The sequence below is a fragment of the Pundamilia nyererei genome, unplaced genomic scaffold, assembly GCF_000239375.1.
Source record: "Pundamilia nyererei isolate P.nyererei 1_Seehausen unplaced genomic scaffold, PunNye1.0 scaffold00005, whole genome shotgun sequence".
NCBI classification, from domain to species: Eukaryota; Metazoa; Chordata; class Actinopteri; order Cichliformes; family Cichlidae; genus Pundamilia; species Pundamilia nyererei.
In genome coordinates this window covers 3,516,281-3,536,165 of record NW_005187406.1, presented here as the reverse complement: position 1 = coordinate 3,536,165, position 19,885 = coordinate 3,516,281, and the positions used below count along the sequence as shown (strand labels likewise).

Below are 19,885 nucleotides of genomic sequence, written 5' to 3'. Positions count from 1 at the left end.
ATGATATGCAGGCTGTGAGAGGGAAGAGAGATTTTTTTTTTGTTGTTGCATTGTCACACTATGATTTGACAGTCTAAAATGACACATGACGTGACAGAGAAGAATGAGTGGGACTGTGTAGGTATCATATGAAAGGTTGATCCGCCTTTGCAGACGGATATCTCATGAGGAATAATTTGCGCAGCGCTGCGTTTGTTTGTTGCATCTTGTAATTAGAATGATGCTCGCCCACTTAAAATATCCTTCAGGCACGGCTGTGGTTAATGGGTAGTTCTGTAAACTAAGGTAAAAAGGATGTGAAATGGCCGAAAGAGGAAACTGAGCTGCTGTTTGTAACATTTTTTTCCTGTCAGCTTAAAAGTTATTTCCATTTTAACGAGTCCACTCTATTCCTCTTTAAAAATCTGGGCATTTTAATTTTTGCTTCAGGTAGTCTGCTTCCTTTTCGGTTAAGATTTTTAGATCTTTTGGATTTTTTTTGGTTGTTGTTTTGTAAACACAGCACTGACTTTCTGCAGTCTCTTTAAGTTTAGCGTCAAATAAGCGTAACTCGCCTTTAATCGTGTCTGAAGTTACTTTACTCGTTCTTTCAGCTCCGTTTCTGGATTCGAGAACCATTCTTATAATTTGGGATTTATTGTTCTTAAATTTATGGTGATTGCAAATCATGTCTCCATTCATGGCACACAGATGTTTTTATTCTTCTTGTTTCACTTTGACTTTAGATTTAGGCAAGCAGTCACAGAGGGCTCTCCCCTTCCTGTTTGGGCTCAGACACTCTTAGTACGAAATCTGTTACCAAAAACAAAAACTACAGTAAGGACACGTTAATCCCATGAATTAACTAGAAATGAATAATGATGCCTTAAAAAAAATTAAACATTACTGTACTTGTTAAAGTTTTACATTAAAGTTTGTAGTGTTTGTAGATCAACATTGCGATTTTAACAGAATGCCCTTCATAACTCAACTAGGAGGCACATGAAATCAGCTTATCACAGCCATTATGTTTTTCTGATGTTATTTTGTGATATTATTCTGTTACTTGTGTAGTGTTTTGCAAACAGTAGATAAATGATCTTTATTTTCACTGCTCATTCGCTGAGGGTTAAAAACTGCACGTGTAGGATTTGCAGTGAAATGCAATACGCTTAAAAATGTTGCTGTATTTGCTCCAAAATACCTTCCAGGAGGGAAGGTGAAATGGCACCTGAGCTTCATTTCCAGATTTTATTCTTCTTTTTTCTTTCAGCATTGACACTAAATCGATCAGAGGGTGCAAGTGAGATTGAACCAGCCCTCAACTGCCACATGCTACAGCCTGGTGGCAGCATTGTCAAAATGCACATGACAAACAAACTGAGTCTTTATTTTTAGCAGTTTCCTGACCATTTCTTTTGGCTTCGAGTCAAATTACATTTCTGCAACACTGTGGGTTTCATACAACACTGTGCAAACATTTTGAGCAACCCCTCGCCCCACCCCAGACTTTTTTGGTTTTTTGGTCATGCTTTAAGGCAACCTTGAGTAACTCAGCTCAAAGAATAAACTAGTGTTGTGTCTGCATATGAAGTATGAAATTTAAGTTGTATCTTTAGGTATTTTGTTACTAACAACCTATCAGGAAAAAAATTAAAGAAACATTTTTTTCCAATTCTTTAGCTGAAGCCATGAAAAATACCAAAGATAACACAGTTTAACAGGTATAATACAGTAAAATATAACTCAGTAGTATAGTCAGTGTCCTGAACCATCTGAAAAACATGGATGCTCTGTTGTGGTTCGGGGTTGCATTTAAGCTGATTTTGAGGAGCCTGTCAAAATTGATGGAATTCTTGATGCAAAAAAGCACCATTTGAAGTAATACCATACAGAAAGTGTCTGATTGGTAACAGCTTCATTTTTCAGTATGACAATGATCCCAAACACAGACAATGGAGCACTTTAAGTCATGGATTGGTCACCCCAGAGTCCAGACCTCAACATTATTGATGTAGTGTGGGATCATCTTGACAAACTGCAGAACAAAGACCTTTGAATGTCCTTCAAGAAACCTGGAGAACTATTCCTGAAGACTACTTAAAGAAATGACAAGAAAGGTGCCTGAGAGTTCAGGATGTGTTGAAGAATAAAGGCACTCATCCCAAATACTGATTTTCAAGCTCATTAGAATCGCATAAACTGTTTTTGCCTCATTTACTGCATTTATTTTTGCATATTATATTTAATCACTGCACCCATTTACCTATTATCATATATACGTTTTGAATTAGGAGTGGCTTGAGACATTTGTACGGAACTGGACATAGTTTGGCATCTGGCACAAGTGCGCCATTACTTTCAGGCCCATCCAAATTAATCCGTTTATCAGAACAACATGTTTTACCGTGTTAGGTGAGCAGATGAAACAGTCCAATGCTTGCAGTTTAAATTAGATGCAGCAACGCAGCTGATCAGTTTATTGTTTCAAATCACTTCAAATACATGAGGGAAAACACCTCTTACACCTCATGGTTTCAACATTTTGTCCAGTGAACATCGTGGAAAACACCATAATTTTGTTCAAGATAATTTCCAACGCACCACATAATGACCAATTTATTATGTTCACCTGTTCAGTCTAGACAATTCAGCTGCCCTGCAGAAAATCCTCTTTGTGAAGTTAATAACATTCGGGGGGTTTTTTGCTCCGTGAGAGGAGCCGGGCCATCATCTGGAAGCTGTTTTTAGAGGTGCTTATGTATATAAGTGCATTACTGCTGAGTGGTAATGTACCTAAGAAAGTATGTGTATGTTAACTGTAGCACTTTACTTACAGAAAAAACAGTGAGCTGGTGTCATGTAAACTTTAACAAGGCGACAAAAGACACTCTGCTACAGAAATACAGAAGCTGTCACTAGAAACAGCGTAAGGCCAAAAATACTGAGGATGTTTCAGATTAAACTTTTAAATACAGATACATCACCTCCCTCCCAAAAAATAAAAAATAAAAAATAAAATAAAAAATTCTTTTAAAGGAATTTCATGGGCTGTTCCTGGTGGTCTAAGGCCAAGAAACATGAACAGTAAGTTGACTGAAGGTAAGTACTGAAAACAATCACGGGACATAAGACAAACCAAATAACAATATGTCTCGCTGTGGGGGAGACAACAGCCAATTATTTCCACTCTGTAAATTTCCAATTAAAAATCTGTTTTCATATCAATGGCAAACGGAAAAAAGGAAAAGAAAAAAGGGACAGCAGTTTCTGGAAATTTTGACTTTACTCTAATGGAGTGAGAAGAATGAGGAAACGTTTATGCAAAATATCAACTCAACTGATTTCTGATAACTGAGCTGCAGCATACCATTTTAAACCTAGAACAAAGTAGTAAAATCCAGAGTGTACTTCCTATATCAGTTCATGTGTTTAATAATGTTCTTTCCTTCTCCTGTCACTGATTTGCGTTCTTACAAAACAGTTATAACTGGAGAAAAAGTAAAGCACCAAAGAAATCCTCATGCAATTTTACATGACAGTAAACTTCTATTAGGTAATCTTGTTTTAAAAAAAAAAAAATGCACAAATCAAAAGGAATGCAAATAACTTCAGCAGCTTTTGAATTAAAAACCTGGTAGGTGTGGAGCAATGAAGAGGCTGTGAAGCACTTGGAAAACCTGCGATTGTCTCCTCTGGAACCTTGAAGGAGTTTTAAAGAAACCTGGAGGCATTCCAAATGTTCCATTTCTCTTCATCTTGTTTTGTTCCACCTGTTTTCTCTTGCCGTGGAAGCCCCACGAACTTTGATTTAAAATGAGGTACAGGAGTTTAAGAGCAGTCCTGATCTGACACTACCCATAATAGTCCCCTCCCCGTTCTCCTCTGCTTCTCCCTCCATCCCTCTGAGAGTGAAGTACATGGCGAAGCTTTCAGGTGGAGGACTAGCGCTTTGCTTTGGCTTCTTCCGCTTCTTTCTCTGATGAAAAATGACAAAAAAAAGAAAACAGTGCAAAGCTTTGAATTTCAAAGTGCTAAACATTTCCATAAAACCCATCCAAACAATCTGAGTCATAAAGTCTCCTGCTGGTTATTGTAATTATGAGAACGGCACACTAAAGCAGCAAGCCTTGCAAACATCTGACATCCTGGCGCTTTCTTAGAAGTTCCTGCCCTGCCTCATTTCAGAAAAATGCATTTGTATTCTCTGGCAGTACAACACTTTGTCTACACAGAAAGGTTTTTTTCCCCCCCTGTACAAACAAATCTCATATCCTCTTACAGCCCCAAGCCAGAGAGGGTATGTTGAATTATGTTTTGGAGCTTTTGTGTTGCAACTCAACTCACTGAGGATGCAAAGTGCTCCATTACTCACAATATAAAAGCCACAGAAACAAGCATGATGCAGTCACTCTGCTCCAGACAGATAGATTGTTATCTACAAACTTTTAGAGATGTTACAGAGATGTAGTTTGAAATAAATCTTGGATAAATCTGTGGTTCTGTGCACTCATGCACATTTTCAGAAACGACATATTTTTTAAAGCAGCTATTTAAATGAGCAGCAAGGTGTATACTTTCTCCACACTGCACAATTTTCACTATTCTCACCTTTCCTGAGTTCGTCTCGCTTCTTGGCAGCCTCCTCCCTCTGTTTCTTGATGATAGCCAGTCTGGCGAGATCAGCCCTGGCCTGCTCAGTCTTACCCTCAAGATGAAGTTTCATGTAGCGCTCTTTTGATTTCTGCTTTTCTATCTCTTCCCTGAAAAAGATACATTAAGATAGTAATATTTAGTCCCCTTGAAAAGGTATGAAGCACAAACCAAAACATCTTTTGTTTGACACCCACCTCTCCCTGCGAGAAAGCTCTCTGGGAGCGCTGACGTCTACTTCAGCTACCTTTTTGCTCTTCTGAGCGACACGATTGGGATTCTCAATCTCAATAAGCCCCTCCACTCCACTCCTCTTTCTAACCTACATAAAGAAAGAAAAACCTTTGTATCACCAATCACTATGACAGGGCTTGCATCAAATTCTCTACACAAACTACCTTTAAGAACCGTGTACTGCTGTAGTTGTAATGAATCATTTGGGTGTAGTTGTTTTCCTATAAAGACATTTCTTCATCCATCATGTTATTTATGGTGTGGTGCCAAATGTATACAACATATCTGTGTGTGACTGTTGGTTTTAGATGTATCCTCGAACCAACACAGCTGATTTAAATGGCTAAATTAGCTCCTCCACATGTGAAGTTCTCCAGAGACCTGGTAACGAACTAATCATGTGATTCAGGTGTGTTGACCCAAAGTGAGATCTAAACCCTGCAGGGACACCGGCCCTCGTGGACTGAGTTTGGCCACCCCTGGTCTAAACGGTGCTTTTGACAGTAAGCATTCAGTGAAAAACAAAAAAGATGCATTTTCAGGTTCTCACACAAACACACACATATTCACCCATTGACAAATTAATAACACATTCACCTCAGACTCGTCGTCGCTGCTGCTTTCCTCCTCAGACTCTGAAGAGCCCTCTTTCTCTACACCACCATTTTCTTCCTGTTAAAATACACATACAGTCATACTTAATGTCTTTTAGGGTAATCAAATATTTGTTATAAAAAAATTTTTAAAAAAAAACACACACACACACACACACACACACAAACAAAAAAAAACCCCCAACAAGTTTCACTCACCATCTCTCGCTGGGCTTTCATCTGACGATCAATCTCTTCAGGGTTGCTGAACTGCTTCCCGCGGCCCTTGTGGCCCTTTTTCCCTGCAAGACAATTTTTAAGCTGTCAGCAGCAAAAAGACCATCTATTAGCAATAGGGCTGCACGATTAATCGTTAGAAAATCGCGATCTCGATTCATACTTATGTGCGATCTCAATAAATAAATAAATAAAATACGACGACGACGACTATTGTACTGCATTTTGATCCAGGACGTAATCTGCATGAAAACAAGCGCTCTCTCTTCCTGCTCAACAAATGACAAGGGCGGAGCCTTATACCACGTGATACAGAAGCTGTGCCGTGTGATGCTAAAATTAGCAGGGAAAAAACAACAGAGAGCACGTCAGGGATGACGAGAAAGTGACAGGAGAAAATCCCTCCCAGTCAACCACCCAAACATCAATAACGGGAACCTTATACAGCGCTTCCCTATACCCGTCGAACTTCCGCAGGCACAAAGACATTACGGAGGCTATTACTTATCACCTGACCAAAGATATGGCTCCCATCAACACTGTGCAAAACGAGGGATTTAGGAAAATGATCAACACCCTAGACAAACGCTACACAGTGCGTTTCTATTGTTGCACTACCTGCTCTATACACGCAGTGTCGCGCAACGGTGGAGACGGAATTTCAAGCAGTACAACATTTTGCGGCAACAACAAAACGTGAGACATTTGTTGTTTTTATGTTTATTTATCGTTTTTATGTTCAGTTTCAATTGTTACGAAGTTGATGTGCAGTTAATAAGTGCAATAAATATTTATAGCCTATTGGAAAAGAAAATCGTGAGAGAATCGTGATCTCAATTCTAAGCCCAAAAAAAAAAAAAAATCGTGATTCTCATTTTATGCAAAATCGTGCAGCCCTAATTAGCAACATAAAACATTAAACAAGTCGTTTGAATAAGCAACAAAAGCGTGCTCCCACTGAAAATGCTGCATCCAGAGGAACAGAATTACCATTCTGAGAATACAATCAGCTATTTGGGGCGGGGGTGATAACTTATAAGCAACCTGCAAAGTTAATCACTGGGTAGACACAACTATGAAAAAAATACTGGTGCTCTCTCACCAGCCATCTTTGGCTGATGACACAATTCACAACGTGACTTCAGAAATCCACACAGCCTGCTGCGTGAAGAGAAGATACCGTGAGCGCCGATGAGTCACACTGACGTTTATAGAGGGCCAGCTCCCCTCACCGGAAAATCTAACAGCCGACGACTTAGAAGGACGTACCGACAAAGACAAAGAAAAAAAACCCCCGAATAGTTTGACCATATATTTGTGATGGTAAACTGGTACAAAGACAACCTCCAAATAGAAATTTCAATAACTGATTATGTATGTAAACTGACCCGGATGCTTTCTTCTCTGCGCACGGCATTAGCGGTTAAAAGCAAGCAACCAAAAAACAAAACAAAAAAAGACTATTGAGGTTTAAGTTAACACCAAGTCGTCATCTGAGCTCACGTGAGAACAAATAAATAATTGGATATCGGTACGTCTCTGGTGCCTTTAATAAACCGTTCTTACCGGCAAATTACATTATGCTAACTATGTAGCATGCTAAACATGCTAAGCATGTGAGAATTCAAAGGGCTAATGATCCGCTAGCTAAAATGTACTCGCAAAAACAGGCACATTATGTGAATTTTCGTTTTAATACTTACCACCACGAGGCATTGTTATAGGTGAGTTCTATAAAAGTCCACCACAACGTCAAAGAATAATACAACAGTTCACTCGAAACGCCGGTGATTTAAAGTGCTAGATGAAAAGACTAAAAAGTACTTCGTCTCTCCCGCTATTGGCAGACGCCTCTTTCGCTCTCGGAGACGTACGCATGCGCACTTGGGACTATAAGCTGCACTGCGCATTTGATTGAAAGGTGCATTGACCAATTGGATAAAGAGACTTAAATCATTCATAAAAGTGGCATGTAACGCTTATCTGTTTAATAATATAATAATGCATAAATAAATAAAATCATAATCATATATTTGATTATTTGAATTTTATACAGTGCTCAATAAACACCTATGACTGACTGAACAACATAACATAATTCACGCATAAATCAGGCTTTATTGGTCGGTTGGGAAGGAGATGCTGACATTCAAGATACAGATCCAGCCTCAGAGTTTGTGCAGGTTTATGCACTATTAAAACTAATAAAAGAATTAAATCTAACACCTCCGGTTTCCCTTTTCCTTTCACTGGTTTGAGCCTGTTTCAAAAGCATGTTTTTATTCTGTTTGTTAGCTAAATAAAATTAAAAAAAAAACAATGTACAAAAAAATGAAGCTCTGTATGCTATGTATTAAAAATACTTATAAATAATTCTGACCACCCAAAAGTTGCTCAGTAAGTATATGGAAGGCATACTGTATATGAGGGTTTTGCTCTATTTGGAAGTGGAGCTGAATGAAAAGCTGTAATAGTGAATGAAGCCTTACTTTTCTTATTTTATTCTTTCTATTGTGTTACTGTATATTTTTAGAGCTGCTATGAATCCAACAATTCACAAATGTTATTTTCTAAAAAACGAAAGTCAAACAAAAAGAAATGCCTTTTGTCAATGGAGTTTATTTTTAATCCAAAGAGAAAATAGAAAAAAATTATATTAAAAAGCAGGTTTTACATTACATACAAATGTACAAAGTGTAGAAAATTGGCTGTGTATTGAACAAAGAAGGTTTTTAAGGTGAAATAATTCAACAAATTAAAAACAGAAAACATACAGTAAGCGGAAAATAAAGAGTAAAATGTAACACACAAGAATCCTCATTTTGAGGAAAATGGATGATATTATTACTTTTGTCCTGTTATCTATCGATACAAAAATATTTACTTGGAAGAAAACGCTTTATTCAATGGAGGCACTAGATCAGATCTGTCATTTTTTTCTTCGATGTTGAGTCTTGACTTCTTCCACTTCTTTCTCCATCAGGTGATACTCTACGGTAGTCTCTGTTAACTTGAAGGAAAAGATTAAAGATCACTATTTTACTCCTTCTGCGACAAACCGGGTTATCATCATCATTATCATCATCACCTTTATTTATAAAGCACTTTAAAAAAAAACCACAGCTGAAACAAAGTGCTCTACATAGGAACTATATAATAAAAGTTCATAAGATATAAATAAAAGCCAAATAAAAGAAAAAGTAAGCGTTATATAATTAAATGAACTGGTAATTACATTTATAACTTAAATATAATATGCAGCCTGTAAAAAAAGCAGTATTATGCAGTTATAGCAGCTTTACAGAAGAGGCAAAAAAACCCCTTTCCTACCTCAGAGCCTAATATTGCATCCATAATATTACTCACAATGTAATGACAATTGATCTTACCATATCCAGGAGAAGTTCAATCTTTAGTTTTAATATGTTATTCTCTTCCTCCAGCTGGATATTTTTTTTCTTAAGCCGCTGAACTTCCCTACTAGACACATTTCCACCAGATTCTGGTTTCACAAAGGAGAAAAAAAAGTTTATGCTGTGTTGGCCACAAGGAACCAGACGTTGATAATAACACACACAGACACACATAGAGAGAGAGAACTAAAAGGTAATTATTCAGAAAACCCATTACCTGTAATCCACTGTCCCTCTTCAAATTTCAAGACCTGACCTCCAATGTTCATCACAGGAGGGCCATACTCAAGGCCCAGCTCTATTTCTCGAGTTGAACGATCCAACTAAAAAAAAGATAAAAAGGTATAAATAACGGTTAATGCTATCTCTCAGGATGTTATGCATCCCCCCCCCCCGAACGTGCTGTACAACTAGTGTTTCCAGTGTGTGAATGATGCTAAAATTCATTAGCTCACCGTGTGGAGGCTGGACAAGGAGGCGGATTTACGTGGAGGAACCTTTTTAGGACTAAATGGGTTTCCAAACAGAGGCATCCTCAGAGATTTTTTAAGGTCCTAGATCAGAGACAGCACCCGAAAGAGAATTACTATTTTTAAGATAACGCTAGCTTCACCTAGCTTCTCACTGTGTTTACCGTCGTTAGCGGTGCACGACCAAATTAATGCTAGGTGGCTAGCTGCGTGAATTACTTATATCTCACAATTTAATGAAATTATCCCCTGCCTCGCAGAGTATGTAGGTAATGCTGTTTCAATTTAAATATACAGCTAACATATTTACCTCCATACAGGGTATTTATTTAAGTTCGCCTGAATCCGTTTCTCGCAGAACATGCTTGCCACTGCGCAAGTGCGAATTTTCCATTTGTCCAAAGTGGGCAATCCTGAAACATTCCACGACTTTCGCACAAACTATTCGGGAAAAAATGTCCACCATAATACCCTTAAAGAAACTAACATTTAAGCCATCGTCTTACAGCGTTTTTTTTTTTTTTTGGGGGGGGTATCGTGTTCACATTTTAATACCTACTAGTTAGAATTTCATAAGATCTTCCTGTTTCTGAATGGTAATGGAACAACCCGTGTAGCGGAACGTCACCATGGTGATCTTTTACCGTCTTTGTGGTACGACGCTTTAATATTTTATTCGGATGAGCTCATATAATTAAAAAAAATAACTCCATACATTAAATTGACTATTATGAACAGCACAATGCAGATAATGATAATGTACAAAAAGTACAGATAATACAAACACTATTTCAGTAGGTTACGACTGTACTTAAAATACACTGGCCCCGCCTCACTTTGTACACGGCCCCAGTGGCCTAATGGATAAGGCACTGGCCTCCTAAGCCAGGGATTGTGGGTTCGAGTCCCATCTGGGGTGTTCTTCTTTTCGCTATCGTAACAAGCACCTTAGACACAGTTTAAGTGCTTCGTTGTCTGTAGAAGAAAATCTTCACATATAAATCCTAATACGTTTGAAGAATATGTGTGTCTAACTAGGCGAGAACACAGACACAGACGGCTGACATGGAAAAACGCAGAATGGCACTCTGCGTACTGCTGAGCACCTTAGCTGTATCCGTAAAATCCACGGATGTATTCAGAAGAGTGAACGTCAAGCTCCAAACTTACCGTGAGTAACATTACTGTGGCGTGTCTGTACACGGCGGGAACCAATTTTATATCCCTATAACTCCGCTAAACACAAAATAAATATCTTTACCGCTATAAAAGAAGGCGCATGGTTATATCTTATATAGCTTTTCTTTAATGGACAGTTACTTTGTTCTCTCCCGGCTAAATTTAACAGTTTTAAAATGTAACACTATTTGAACATGTAACTCGAAATACCATAGCCATTTAAATGCATTTAAACACGTTTTCTTTTTTAAAATGTTTTGTAACACTTATGTTAACAAATGTAAGTTGAACAAAATGCTTGTATATTCAAGCAAGGACACGAACACAACATTGTGTTAGTGTTCTTATAATATTTATATGCAATTAATATTAATTTGACAGAAAATAGCAACACATGAGAAAGCTGTTGTAATTATTCTATCGGTGTCATGACATTATCTTACGTAATGTGTGTTATCTAACCTCAAGCATGTAACCCATCCTTCTACAATGGTAGAGCTCCAAGAGGCCACTGTGCACTGGGATGCTGCCCAGAAAAGTGTGATCCTGAAGGAGGGGTTGATGGAGACGGAGGGGGAAGCCTATGGGTACTTCAATGACACTCTGCTCCTCTCAGGATGGGGCATCCTGGAGATCAATGCAGGCTATGGAGGAATCACTCAGGAAGATGAGACCACTTTCTTCTTGGCTGGCTACCTGGAAGGTTACCTCACTGCTGGGTGAGCAGCACAGGCTAAGTGCAAGCATGAAAATACACTAAGCACTATAAATGCAATTTTCAAGTGAGCCAATCATGTGGCAGCAATGCAGTCCGACACCTAATGCAGATACAGGTCAACTTCAGTTAATATATCGTTACACTTTGATTACATTTCTTATTAGGTGTAGCTGCTAGCTCTGGTTGTAACATGTGGACTGCTTTTATGTGGGCTAATCCCTCACTGCTTATTCTCCTTCCATTGCAGACAGATGTTCAGTCATTACTCCAACATGTACCCTCAGCTGATCAAGGATGAAAAGGTTCTGGAGCCCTTGAAAAACTTTTTGAGGTACAGTGTTAAATTATATCAAATCAAAGCCATGGATTAAGCTAAGAGTAATCCCATGTCTAATACTAGATTTATAAGCGTTTCTCTTTGTTTTCCATTGCCTTCAAGATGCTTTTTCAGAGGCTTGATTAACCAGTATTGTGCACAGAGTGTATATAAAAGATGGGTGTAGCCCTTCTCTGCTTTTAATAGCCTGCAGGAGGTGACTCTCCTGTTGGCACAAAGACTGTGTAGAAGTCTTGGGAAATTATCTTAATGCTCACTTAATCTGTGACCTCAGGAAACACTAAGTTTATGGGCTCAGTCTAAAGTCTTACTTGATAAATTCTGGTGATGTGGTTGTTGTTATGAAAGTCAAATACTTTCTCATTCACAGCTGTGTAAATAGAAAGCATGCAGTGGTATGCGTCAGTTCTCTGTCATATTCACACCTTACCCGCCACACCTGGGTTCAAGACAGCAAAACACCAAAGATCGCAAAGCTTAGCTGAAAACTTTACAAGACTCTTTTAGGCAGCGGACGTCTACATCCATCTTTTATATACATTCTATGATAGTGCCTCATAACTGTCAACTGTCTATACAGAATTTACAAATTATATTTATGCACCTATTGATTGTTAGAGTGATGTAAAACTGCACCATCAAGCGATAAACGTTGATTCTAAAATTTGAATAAACCCCAGCAAACAAGACCAGTGGGCCAGAGAGCAGGTGAAGCTCAGGAGAAACAGTGACCCCTTGTGGAGGCATATGGGACTGATCCTGGCTCAGCTGGATGGACTCCACGCAGGAGCTGCACTGTGGGCCAAAAGCAAACACAGGGAGGTGTGTATATGTGTGTTTGTGGTTGTGAGAGAGTTGTCACAGTCATTTCATGGATCTCTTGCCACTTGCTCTTTCCCTCCTGCGCAGCCTCTATCAGCGTTCACGGTCCAGTTTCTAAATGGTGTCGGTGACCTCTTGGATCTTGTCCCAGCTTTGACACCGCGCTCCAACTCCTCCGCAGGGTCCGGCGCTTTCAGGATGCCTGGAATGGGCCACTGCACAGCTCTCATAAAGGTTAGGCCAAGCTCATTTGGCTCATGTGAGGGAGCCCTTGGGAAAACCTCAACACAAACCTAACTGCTTTTATTGGCCTCTGTGAGCAGGATTTTCTTCTTTTAGATGAGTGTAAAAGGCCATTGCAAGGGGCTTATTTCCTCTTTCACGTACAACAATCTATGGAACAAAGTTCAAATGGATGTGTGCTACTGGATTTTTAAGACCCCTTTAATGTATCTTAATAAAGTTGCATCCACGTTAAACTCTTTCTTTTATGATTCACTGATTGTGTCTTGTTTCTTTTAAAAATATAGATGTTTCTCTCTCTCTCTCTTCTCTGTGTCTCAGGTTCTTCCAGGCTTTGAGAACCTGCTAGTTGGCCACTCTAGCTGGTATACTTATGCAGCCACCATGCGTATCTATAAACACTGGGACTTCAAGGTGTCTGACACACACGTAGCCACTGGAAAGATGTCGTTCAGCAGCTACCCTGGTACACACACTCCTACTATATCACATACAGTATAAGAGCCGCACAACCGCACACTTATATGCATAAATATACTCAAATAATCAATGTGTCTCGAGAAAAAAAGATCGATTTGCAGAAGAAGAGGGTTTTTCAAAGAACAGACCTCACTTCTTTCTTGCAAAAGCTCCGAGGGGAGGTGAACTTCTTATCCTTAATCCACAAGGGAAAATATGAACACTGACATCTAGGAATTAACCCAAATCCCCAATGAACATTTCCCACTCGACACAATTCTCCTGCAAAGCATGCAGCTTAGGCAGTAATGAGAAAACACTGAATCCCGCGTGTGTTTATGCACATGCTCGAACGGAGCTATACTCCCCTCGCTGTAGAGTTAGAGGAGACTGAGAAATTTTGTGGCCAAAGATTTGTCAAGTGGACCAGGCCATAAAAAAATCCTCTTGTGGACTACAGTCCTATCAGGACACAAGTGGTTTTAAAGCACTATATTTAGAGAGCAGCAGGCCGAGGATATCACCTCACTATATTGAAACAAAGAGATGAAATACAATGGGGTCAGCAGAGGTGATGTGTGCCCTCTGCGGCCTTCCTAAGCTGCTTCCCCTCTAACAGTACTGAGGATTTATCATGCACTGCAGGTCGGCACCATGAGAACAAGAAGAGATGCTGGGCAGTCTCAGTGGTGGAAATATTCAAAGACATCTGGCTTCTATTGTTAATAATATTAATATTGTACTTCTAGTGCAGGAGTTGGATGTGTCTTTTCAGAGGAGCTTATTATTTTTCCTTTTCATGTATAGAATACAAAGTAGTATAGAGTAATTCTACCTGGTGTAACTCTACATAAAAGTAGTATGGCAAGATGAAACTTGAAATAATTATAATACACGCAATCGGAAAAGGAATGCTGATAACACATCTGGTACTTGCGATTCATGAGCGTGATAGTCATATCTTTAACAAAAGTTATGAAGTCACATGAAAATAAAGTTTTCACAGCATGAAAAGCACCTTTAACAGCAATAACTTGAAATAATTGTTTTCTTTATGACTTTAAAAGACTCTCACGTCGCTGTGAAGGAACTTCAATCTACTGTTCTTTACAAGGTTCTTCAGTGTATTGAGGTTTGGGGGCGTTCTCCTGAGGTACAGCCACAGCTTTCAGTCAGGATGAGGTCTGAACTTTGACTGGGTCTATGGACTTTCATTCTTTTCTTTTTTTAGCCATTCTGTTGTAGATTTGTTGCTGTGCGTGGGATTGTTGACATGTTGCATGAATTTGAGCCAAACTTTAGCTATCGGACAGATGTCGTCACGTTTGACTCTAGAACACTTTGGCACACAGAGGAGTTCTTGCTTGACTCGGTGACCATAAAGGTCTCAGGTCATCACCCCTCCACCGCAGTGTTGACAGTTGGTATGAGGTGTTTGTGCTGATATGCTGTGTTTGGTTTTCAGCAAATGTAGCGCTGCACACTACGGTCTTGTGGTCTTCTTGGTCCAGAGGTTTTGTGACTTATTTAGCTACAATTTTGCAGATTGAGGCATGCTCCAGTGTTCTTTTTGGAGAGAAGAGGCTCTTTCTTGGAAATCCTTCCAAAAAAAAGACTGCTTGTTCAGTCTTTTGCTAATTGCACTGTGCTTAATGTCAATATTTAACATGGTAAGTGAGGCCTGTAGAGTTTGTGATGTATCACTTGGGTATTTTGCAGTTTCTTTGCACATTTGCTGTGACATCCACTACTGGGAGAAATTGTGGCATTATTGGAGCACACACAAACTCTATAAAATAATGCTTTTATTGAAGTGCTCACATTTGTTGGTGATGAGCACAGCACTAACACGTGACCACAAGGGAAAACATGTTAGCATACAGTTACGTATCAAGTGGATAGAGAGTAATATTAGAATGCATGTGGTGCATTAAATATAAATACTTTAATACACTACCAGTTCATCAGAGCTAAATGCTGAGGGAAATACAAAATGTAGTACTTTATGGGCTGACTGATGACCCATTTTCAGCAGCTGGTCACAAACACTGTATGGCTGTTGTTGAGTCCAGATATTATACTGTATACTGGGTTTTCAGATTTTATATGCTAAAAACAGCTTCCTGAGTGAATCAAAATAATAAAGTTGCAGACCAGAAAACTGAAAACGTCTGAGCTAAAAGATGCTAAAGACTTGCTAAAAGAAACTGGGACATCATTTTTATTGCTGTATGCAAATCATTTCAGGAAGCATGCAGTCATTTGAGACGAGGCAAGATTACTTTATTGTCATGATAGGAGAAAATCACCTTGGATTAAGCCACACTTTAATAAACAGACCTCAGAATAAATTAACAGATAAATGATTTTTAAAATGCATTTACAGCAAAACCTCTCTGCTTATCTGTCTGTCCCACATGAGCTGTTCATTTATCAGCTTAACTGGCAAATTAATATTTATTATTGCACAACAGGAGCCTGCATCTCCTTCCAGAGTCCATTAGCACATAATCAGAGGTCCACACATGTGAAGAAGCAACTAAAAGCTCTGTTCCCTTTTTATATGTGCTATATAAATGAAAGTAACAAGACAAGTAATCATAAAAAGCAGGATTGTTTCACTTGACTTTATATATTTTAATAACAAATTAATATTACTGTAGTACCTTAAAAAAACTTAAAATGCCTTTAAAAAATCAGAAATCACTGGTTGAGTTAAAGATACTTATTCCATTTGCTAATAAATACAAGTTAAGCATGTTGTGAGTTGCAGATGATCTAATCACGACACCGTTTGTTTGCTCCAACTTTATCAAATGACCCCCAACCCTCCCCCACTCCTTTGACTGTCAAAAAGAAACCTGCTGCGTGTTCTCCTCCTCTAGGCTTCCTGATGTCTCTGGATGACTTCTACCTCCTTGGGAGCGGCCTGCTGATGACTCAGACCTCCATCGGCGTCTTCAATGCCTCTCTGTTCTCTCAGCTCAGCCCTCACAGCCTGCTGGCCTGGCAGAGGGTCCGACTGGCTAACGGTCTGGCGCACACCGGAGAGGAGTGGGCGCAGGTTTTCTCCAGATACAACTCAGGTGAGATTTCAGTGATGTCAATTAAGGCAAGCGGTGGTTGAGTTTTGAGGCTTTATTCAAAACCAAAGTAAGCCACAAATATGGAAAAACAGCCATCAAATCACTTTTTAAAAATAACATAATTAAGAATATGGAGCCACTAATTCAGACTAATGCATGCTGTTATTGCCGTGCCTCCTGGCTTTTAGACGTAATGCTGGCAATGCAAAAATTCACAGGACACATGTCCATAGAGATTTAGCAGTCTCTCAAACACATCGTTCTTCTCAATTACACAATGCTTGTGTGTGTTAATTGGGAAGGCTGCTTTGATCTTTCACGTCACGTTGCTATGGAGGGCAGAGGAGAGAACAGGACAGGGTGTTCTTGAGACTGACAGCTCTTTAACAAACAGCAGAATTGGCGCTCAGATTCACCATCCTGCCAAGCTATTGCAGTGACCTGCAGACCGTGATGTCATTTCATTCAGATCGGGTTATGTTTTAGGTTTTTATGGCATGTGCAAATATGTATCTAATAAGACAAAAGTTTATGTGCTTCCCTCTCTAGATCCAAATCCCTCAGGTGCATGCGAGACTGTACATGTAAGCTTTCATTTTACAGTAGGATAGCTAACATGCAGCAACATGAGCTAGACCGATTACATTACTTCAGTATTGGTCTTTTAGTGAGTAAAGGTAAATAAAGTTGTACCACATCTCACAAAATCCCTCCAATATTTGTTGACACACAAAATCCAAGTGTCCATGGGACAGGGAGGAGTGGATCTGTATTTCCCTTGTATTTCAGGCACATATAACAGCCAGTACATGGTGGTGGACCTGAGCAGGATTTCTCTGAGTAAAAGCATCAGGGATGGAGCTCTGACTGTTGTAGAGCAGATTCCCGGAAAAGTCATGCACTCCGATCAGACTCGGGCGTTACGCAGAGGTAAGAAACCATCTGTATCTGTGTGATTACTGCTGTTGTTGATTTCTGAGTGACCTCCCCCTCCAGTGTGCTCCATTTAACAGGTTATTGGCCGTCATACAATATACCATTTCATGCTGAAATCTACAACCTGAGTGGGTACAGTGTGATGTGGAAAAGATACGGGGAAGACTTTTCCTATGATCTCTGTCCCCGAGCTAAAATCCTCCGCAGGGACCAGGCCAAGGTGTCCGACCTCAGCTCCCTCAAACGCATGATGAGATACAACAGTAGGTGAAACAACAGAGTTATTGTTCCTCGCGCTGTATGTACGCTCTGGAGCTCAAAGCACTTCACAGAAAACACAAATAGCCCAGGATATTTTTGTTCCCGTCAAAGTGAAAGCAGCATGACTAAACATCAGACTGCTTCTGTTTCAGACTACAAGAAAGATCCCTACTCAAAGGGCCATCCCTGCAAAACCATCTGCTGCCGCAACGACCTGAGACCAAGGAGGCCACGGCCAGGGGGCTGCTACGACACTAAGGTCAGAGGACACCAGCACATTAGGCCAGAATCAGCTCTGTCACAGTGTGAGGATAAAAACTAAATACAAAGTACAGCATGTGTTTTGCTTGTGTTTTTGTCTGCCGATATAACCTTTGGTTAATGAGTCACCGCTGTCACATGCCCTTTAAATTCCCTGTTTTTTTTAAAGCTGCAGTTTTTCTCTTTACTCCTTTTGTTATTTGTTTAACTATTTCTAGGTGTGTGTTGTTTTTAATAGAGCAAGATGTTGATTCTCTACGTTAGAGTAAAGCAGGGAGTATATCAGGGTGTGTTTCAGGGTGTGTCTAACCTGTGATTGACAAGTTGATACCACAGAATTGAGCATTGCGCTCAAATTCTCAGTTTGATCTGCCCATCAGCTGTTCTGTATTTGTTTGTAATAAAAAACTGCAGAGTGAGCTCATCCAGTAAGAACCTTTTTTTTTTTTTAAACCTGTAATTTTTTACTTGCTAAAGCTAGCATTCATTTTTATATCACAGTGAATTACAAACCTTGCACCTTGTTAATCAGTCTGGGACAAATATGCTCACAAACAACCGAGATGCCTTGCACAAATCAGTGAGTATATCTTTTTGTTAGACTGCTGTCTGTGATCCACAGTGCTAATATGGCGACAATAAAACCGATATGTAAATCTAGTGTCCAAATGTAGATGCCCCAAACAAGATATACCACCAGGTGATATTAGTCATATCACCTGGTGGTATTAGAATAAAGGCCAGGTTATCACCTCTAGCATTTGTGAATGTGTGTGCAAACACTATTGCTAATCTGTCTGTTAGATATTTCCTAGATTAAGTGAAAAAATATATTTGCTGCTGGCAAAATATGAAAACACTCTCCAAAGTTAATAAGATTCATTCACATTAATTATGTGTAGATTTCTGTTCAGTTCAGTTTAAGTTAAATTGTGCAGTGGTTGAAGCCAGTATTTCAAATGAAGCAACACGATTTGATTAGAAGCATTAAATTACCTTTCTTTCACATGTTCCTGTTCCCTCCTCATTTCTGTGTCACGGTATAGGTGACGGACTACCAGATGGCGCTCCAGCTGGTCGCCGAGGCAATAAATGGCCCCACGATCCAGGGGGGTCTGCGCCCATTTTCATGGCAGTCCTTTAACTTCACGATTCATCAGGGACTCCCCCACACGTACAACTTTCCCTTTATCACCATGAGGCCCATGCTGGACAAGCCATAAGAGCACAGAGCTGGAAGATGCCATGCGTCCATGTGTAGCTGTGTTCAAATTCACAAAGCCTGCGCCACAACACTGAAAATCCTGTTGGTGCAGCTAAACAGAGAGTAAAAAACTTGATTATTTTGCCAACATTGGTGTTTTTTTAAATTAATAATTTAATAACCCATTTTAAAAACAGACAACAAATGATCAAAGTGAAGTATACTGAAATAGATGCCACTAGATGCAGTGAGGTGTTTGTGATGTAGTGTTGTGTTGGTCTTATTTCACAGCATCTATCTATTAGTGACAGAGTACTCTGAACTGGCATAAGGATTGTCGGCTTTTAACACTCTGTGTAAAGTTTCCACAAACGTTTGGATTTAAACCATCAGGGAAATCCTGTTCGTTTTATATTTATTATAATTACAGTATTTTTGTTTTTGAGTTCAATTCTATGCAGTATCTACTCAGGTTTGCACATTGTGGAAGAAAATTATCTAAGTTTGCATTAATATTAACTATACTAAATTAAATTATAACCTGTGGTGCATTTTGTCTATATAAACAGAAATAAAATTCGCAAAAACTACAACAACTGTTTTTGTGCAAAATATGAAAGGAAAATATGTTATTTTCAAAATAAAATATTCATAAAAGGTTCACGTTTCTGATCTGGTTGACAAAAAAGAGAAGTTATGATAATTGCATTTGACTGCCATGTATAGTACCTATGGGAAAATGAATAAACTCAAGTAACAATTTTAAGCAACATTTGACTGCATAACAAATAGGATTTCTC

General features: G+C 39.2%; 3 protein-coding genes and 1 non-coding gene across 5 annotated transcripts; 2 read left to right on the top strand and 2 right to left on the bottom strand.

The window, feature by feature from the left end:
• Positions 1–2,425: 2,425 nt before the first annotated feature.
• On the bottom strand, positions 2,426–7,588 carry pdap1a (pdgfa associated protein 1a). Its single transcript, XM_005721816.2, has 6 exons — positions 7,400–7,588; positions 5,679–5,761; positions 5,464–5,538; positions 4,830–4,954; positions 4,591–4,742; positions 2,426–3,958 (listed from the first exon to the last, which is right to left on the bottom strand). Exons 1-6 carry the CDS (start codon positions 7,410–7,412, stop codon positions 3,924–3,926), a joined length of 483 nt encoding a protein of 160 aa, XP_005721873.1. The 5' UTR covers positions 7,413–7,588; the 3' UTR covers positions 2,426–3,923.
• A 720-nt stretch (positions 7,589–8,308) lies between these two features.
• On the bottom strand, positions 8,309–10,018 carry cby1 (chibby 1, beta catenin antagonist). The gene is made up of 5 exons (XM_005721815.2): positions 9,890–10,018; positions 9,565–9,663; positions 9,327–9,432; positions 9,086–9,198; positions 8,309–8,706 (listed from the first exon to the last, which is right to left on the bottom strand). Exons 1-5 carry the CDS (start codon positions 9,893–9,895, stop codon positions 8,626–8,628), a joined length of 405 nt encoding a protein of 134 aa, XP_005721872.1. The 5' UTR covers positions 9,896–10,018; the 3' UTR covers positions 8,309–8,625.
• A 141-nt stretch (positions 10,019–10,159) lies between these two features.
• On the top strand, positions 10,160–19,233 carry plbd1b (phospholipase B domain containing 1b). Of its 2 annotated transcripts, none has more exons than XM_005721814.1 (12): positions 10,160–10,233; positions 10,618–10,750; positions 11,375–11,477; positions 11,724–11,807; positions 12,494–12,635; positions 12,723–12,869; positions 13,200–13,344; positions 16,223–16,423; positions 17,213–17,353; positions 17,437–17,622; positions 17,773–17,879; positions 18,928–19,233. In XM_005721814.1, exons 2-12 carry the CDS (start codon positions 10,645–10,647, stop codon positions 19,102–19,104), a joined length of 1,539 nt encoding a protein of 512 aa, XP_005721871.1. In that variant the 5' UTR covers positions 10,160–10,233; positions 10,618–10,644; the 3' UTR covers positions 19,105–19,233. The 2 variants fall into 2 exon arrangements, with proteins under 2 accessions (XP_005721871.1, XP_005721869.1); XM_005721812.1 differs by having other exon boundaries at positions 11,255–11,477.
• On the top strand, positions 10,426–10,498 carry trnar-ccu (transfer RNA arginine (anticodon CCU)). Its single transcript has one exon. It is a non-coding gene; the product is annotated as a tRNA-Arg (tRNA).
• Positions 19,234–19,885: the final 652 nt, after the last annotated feature.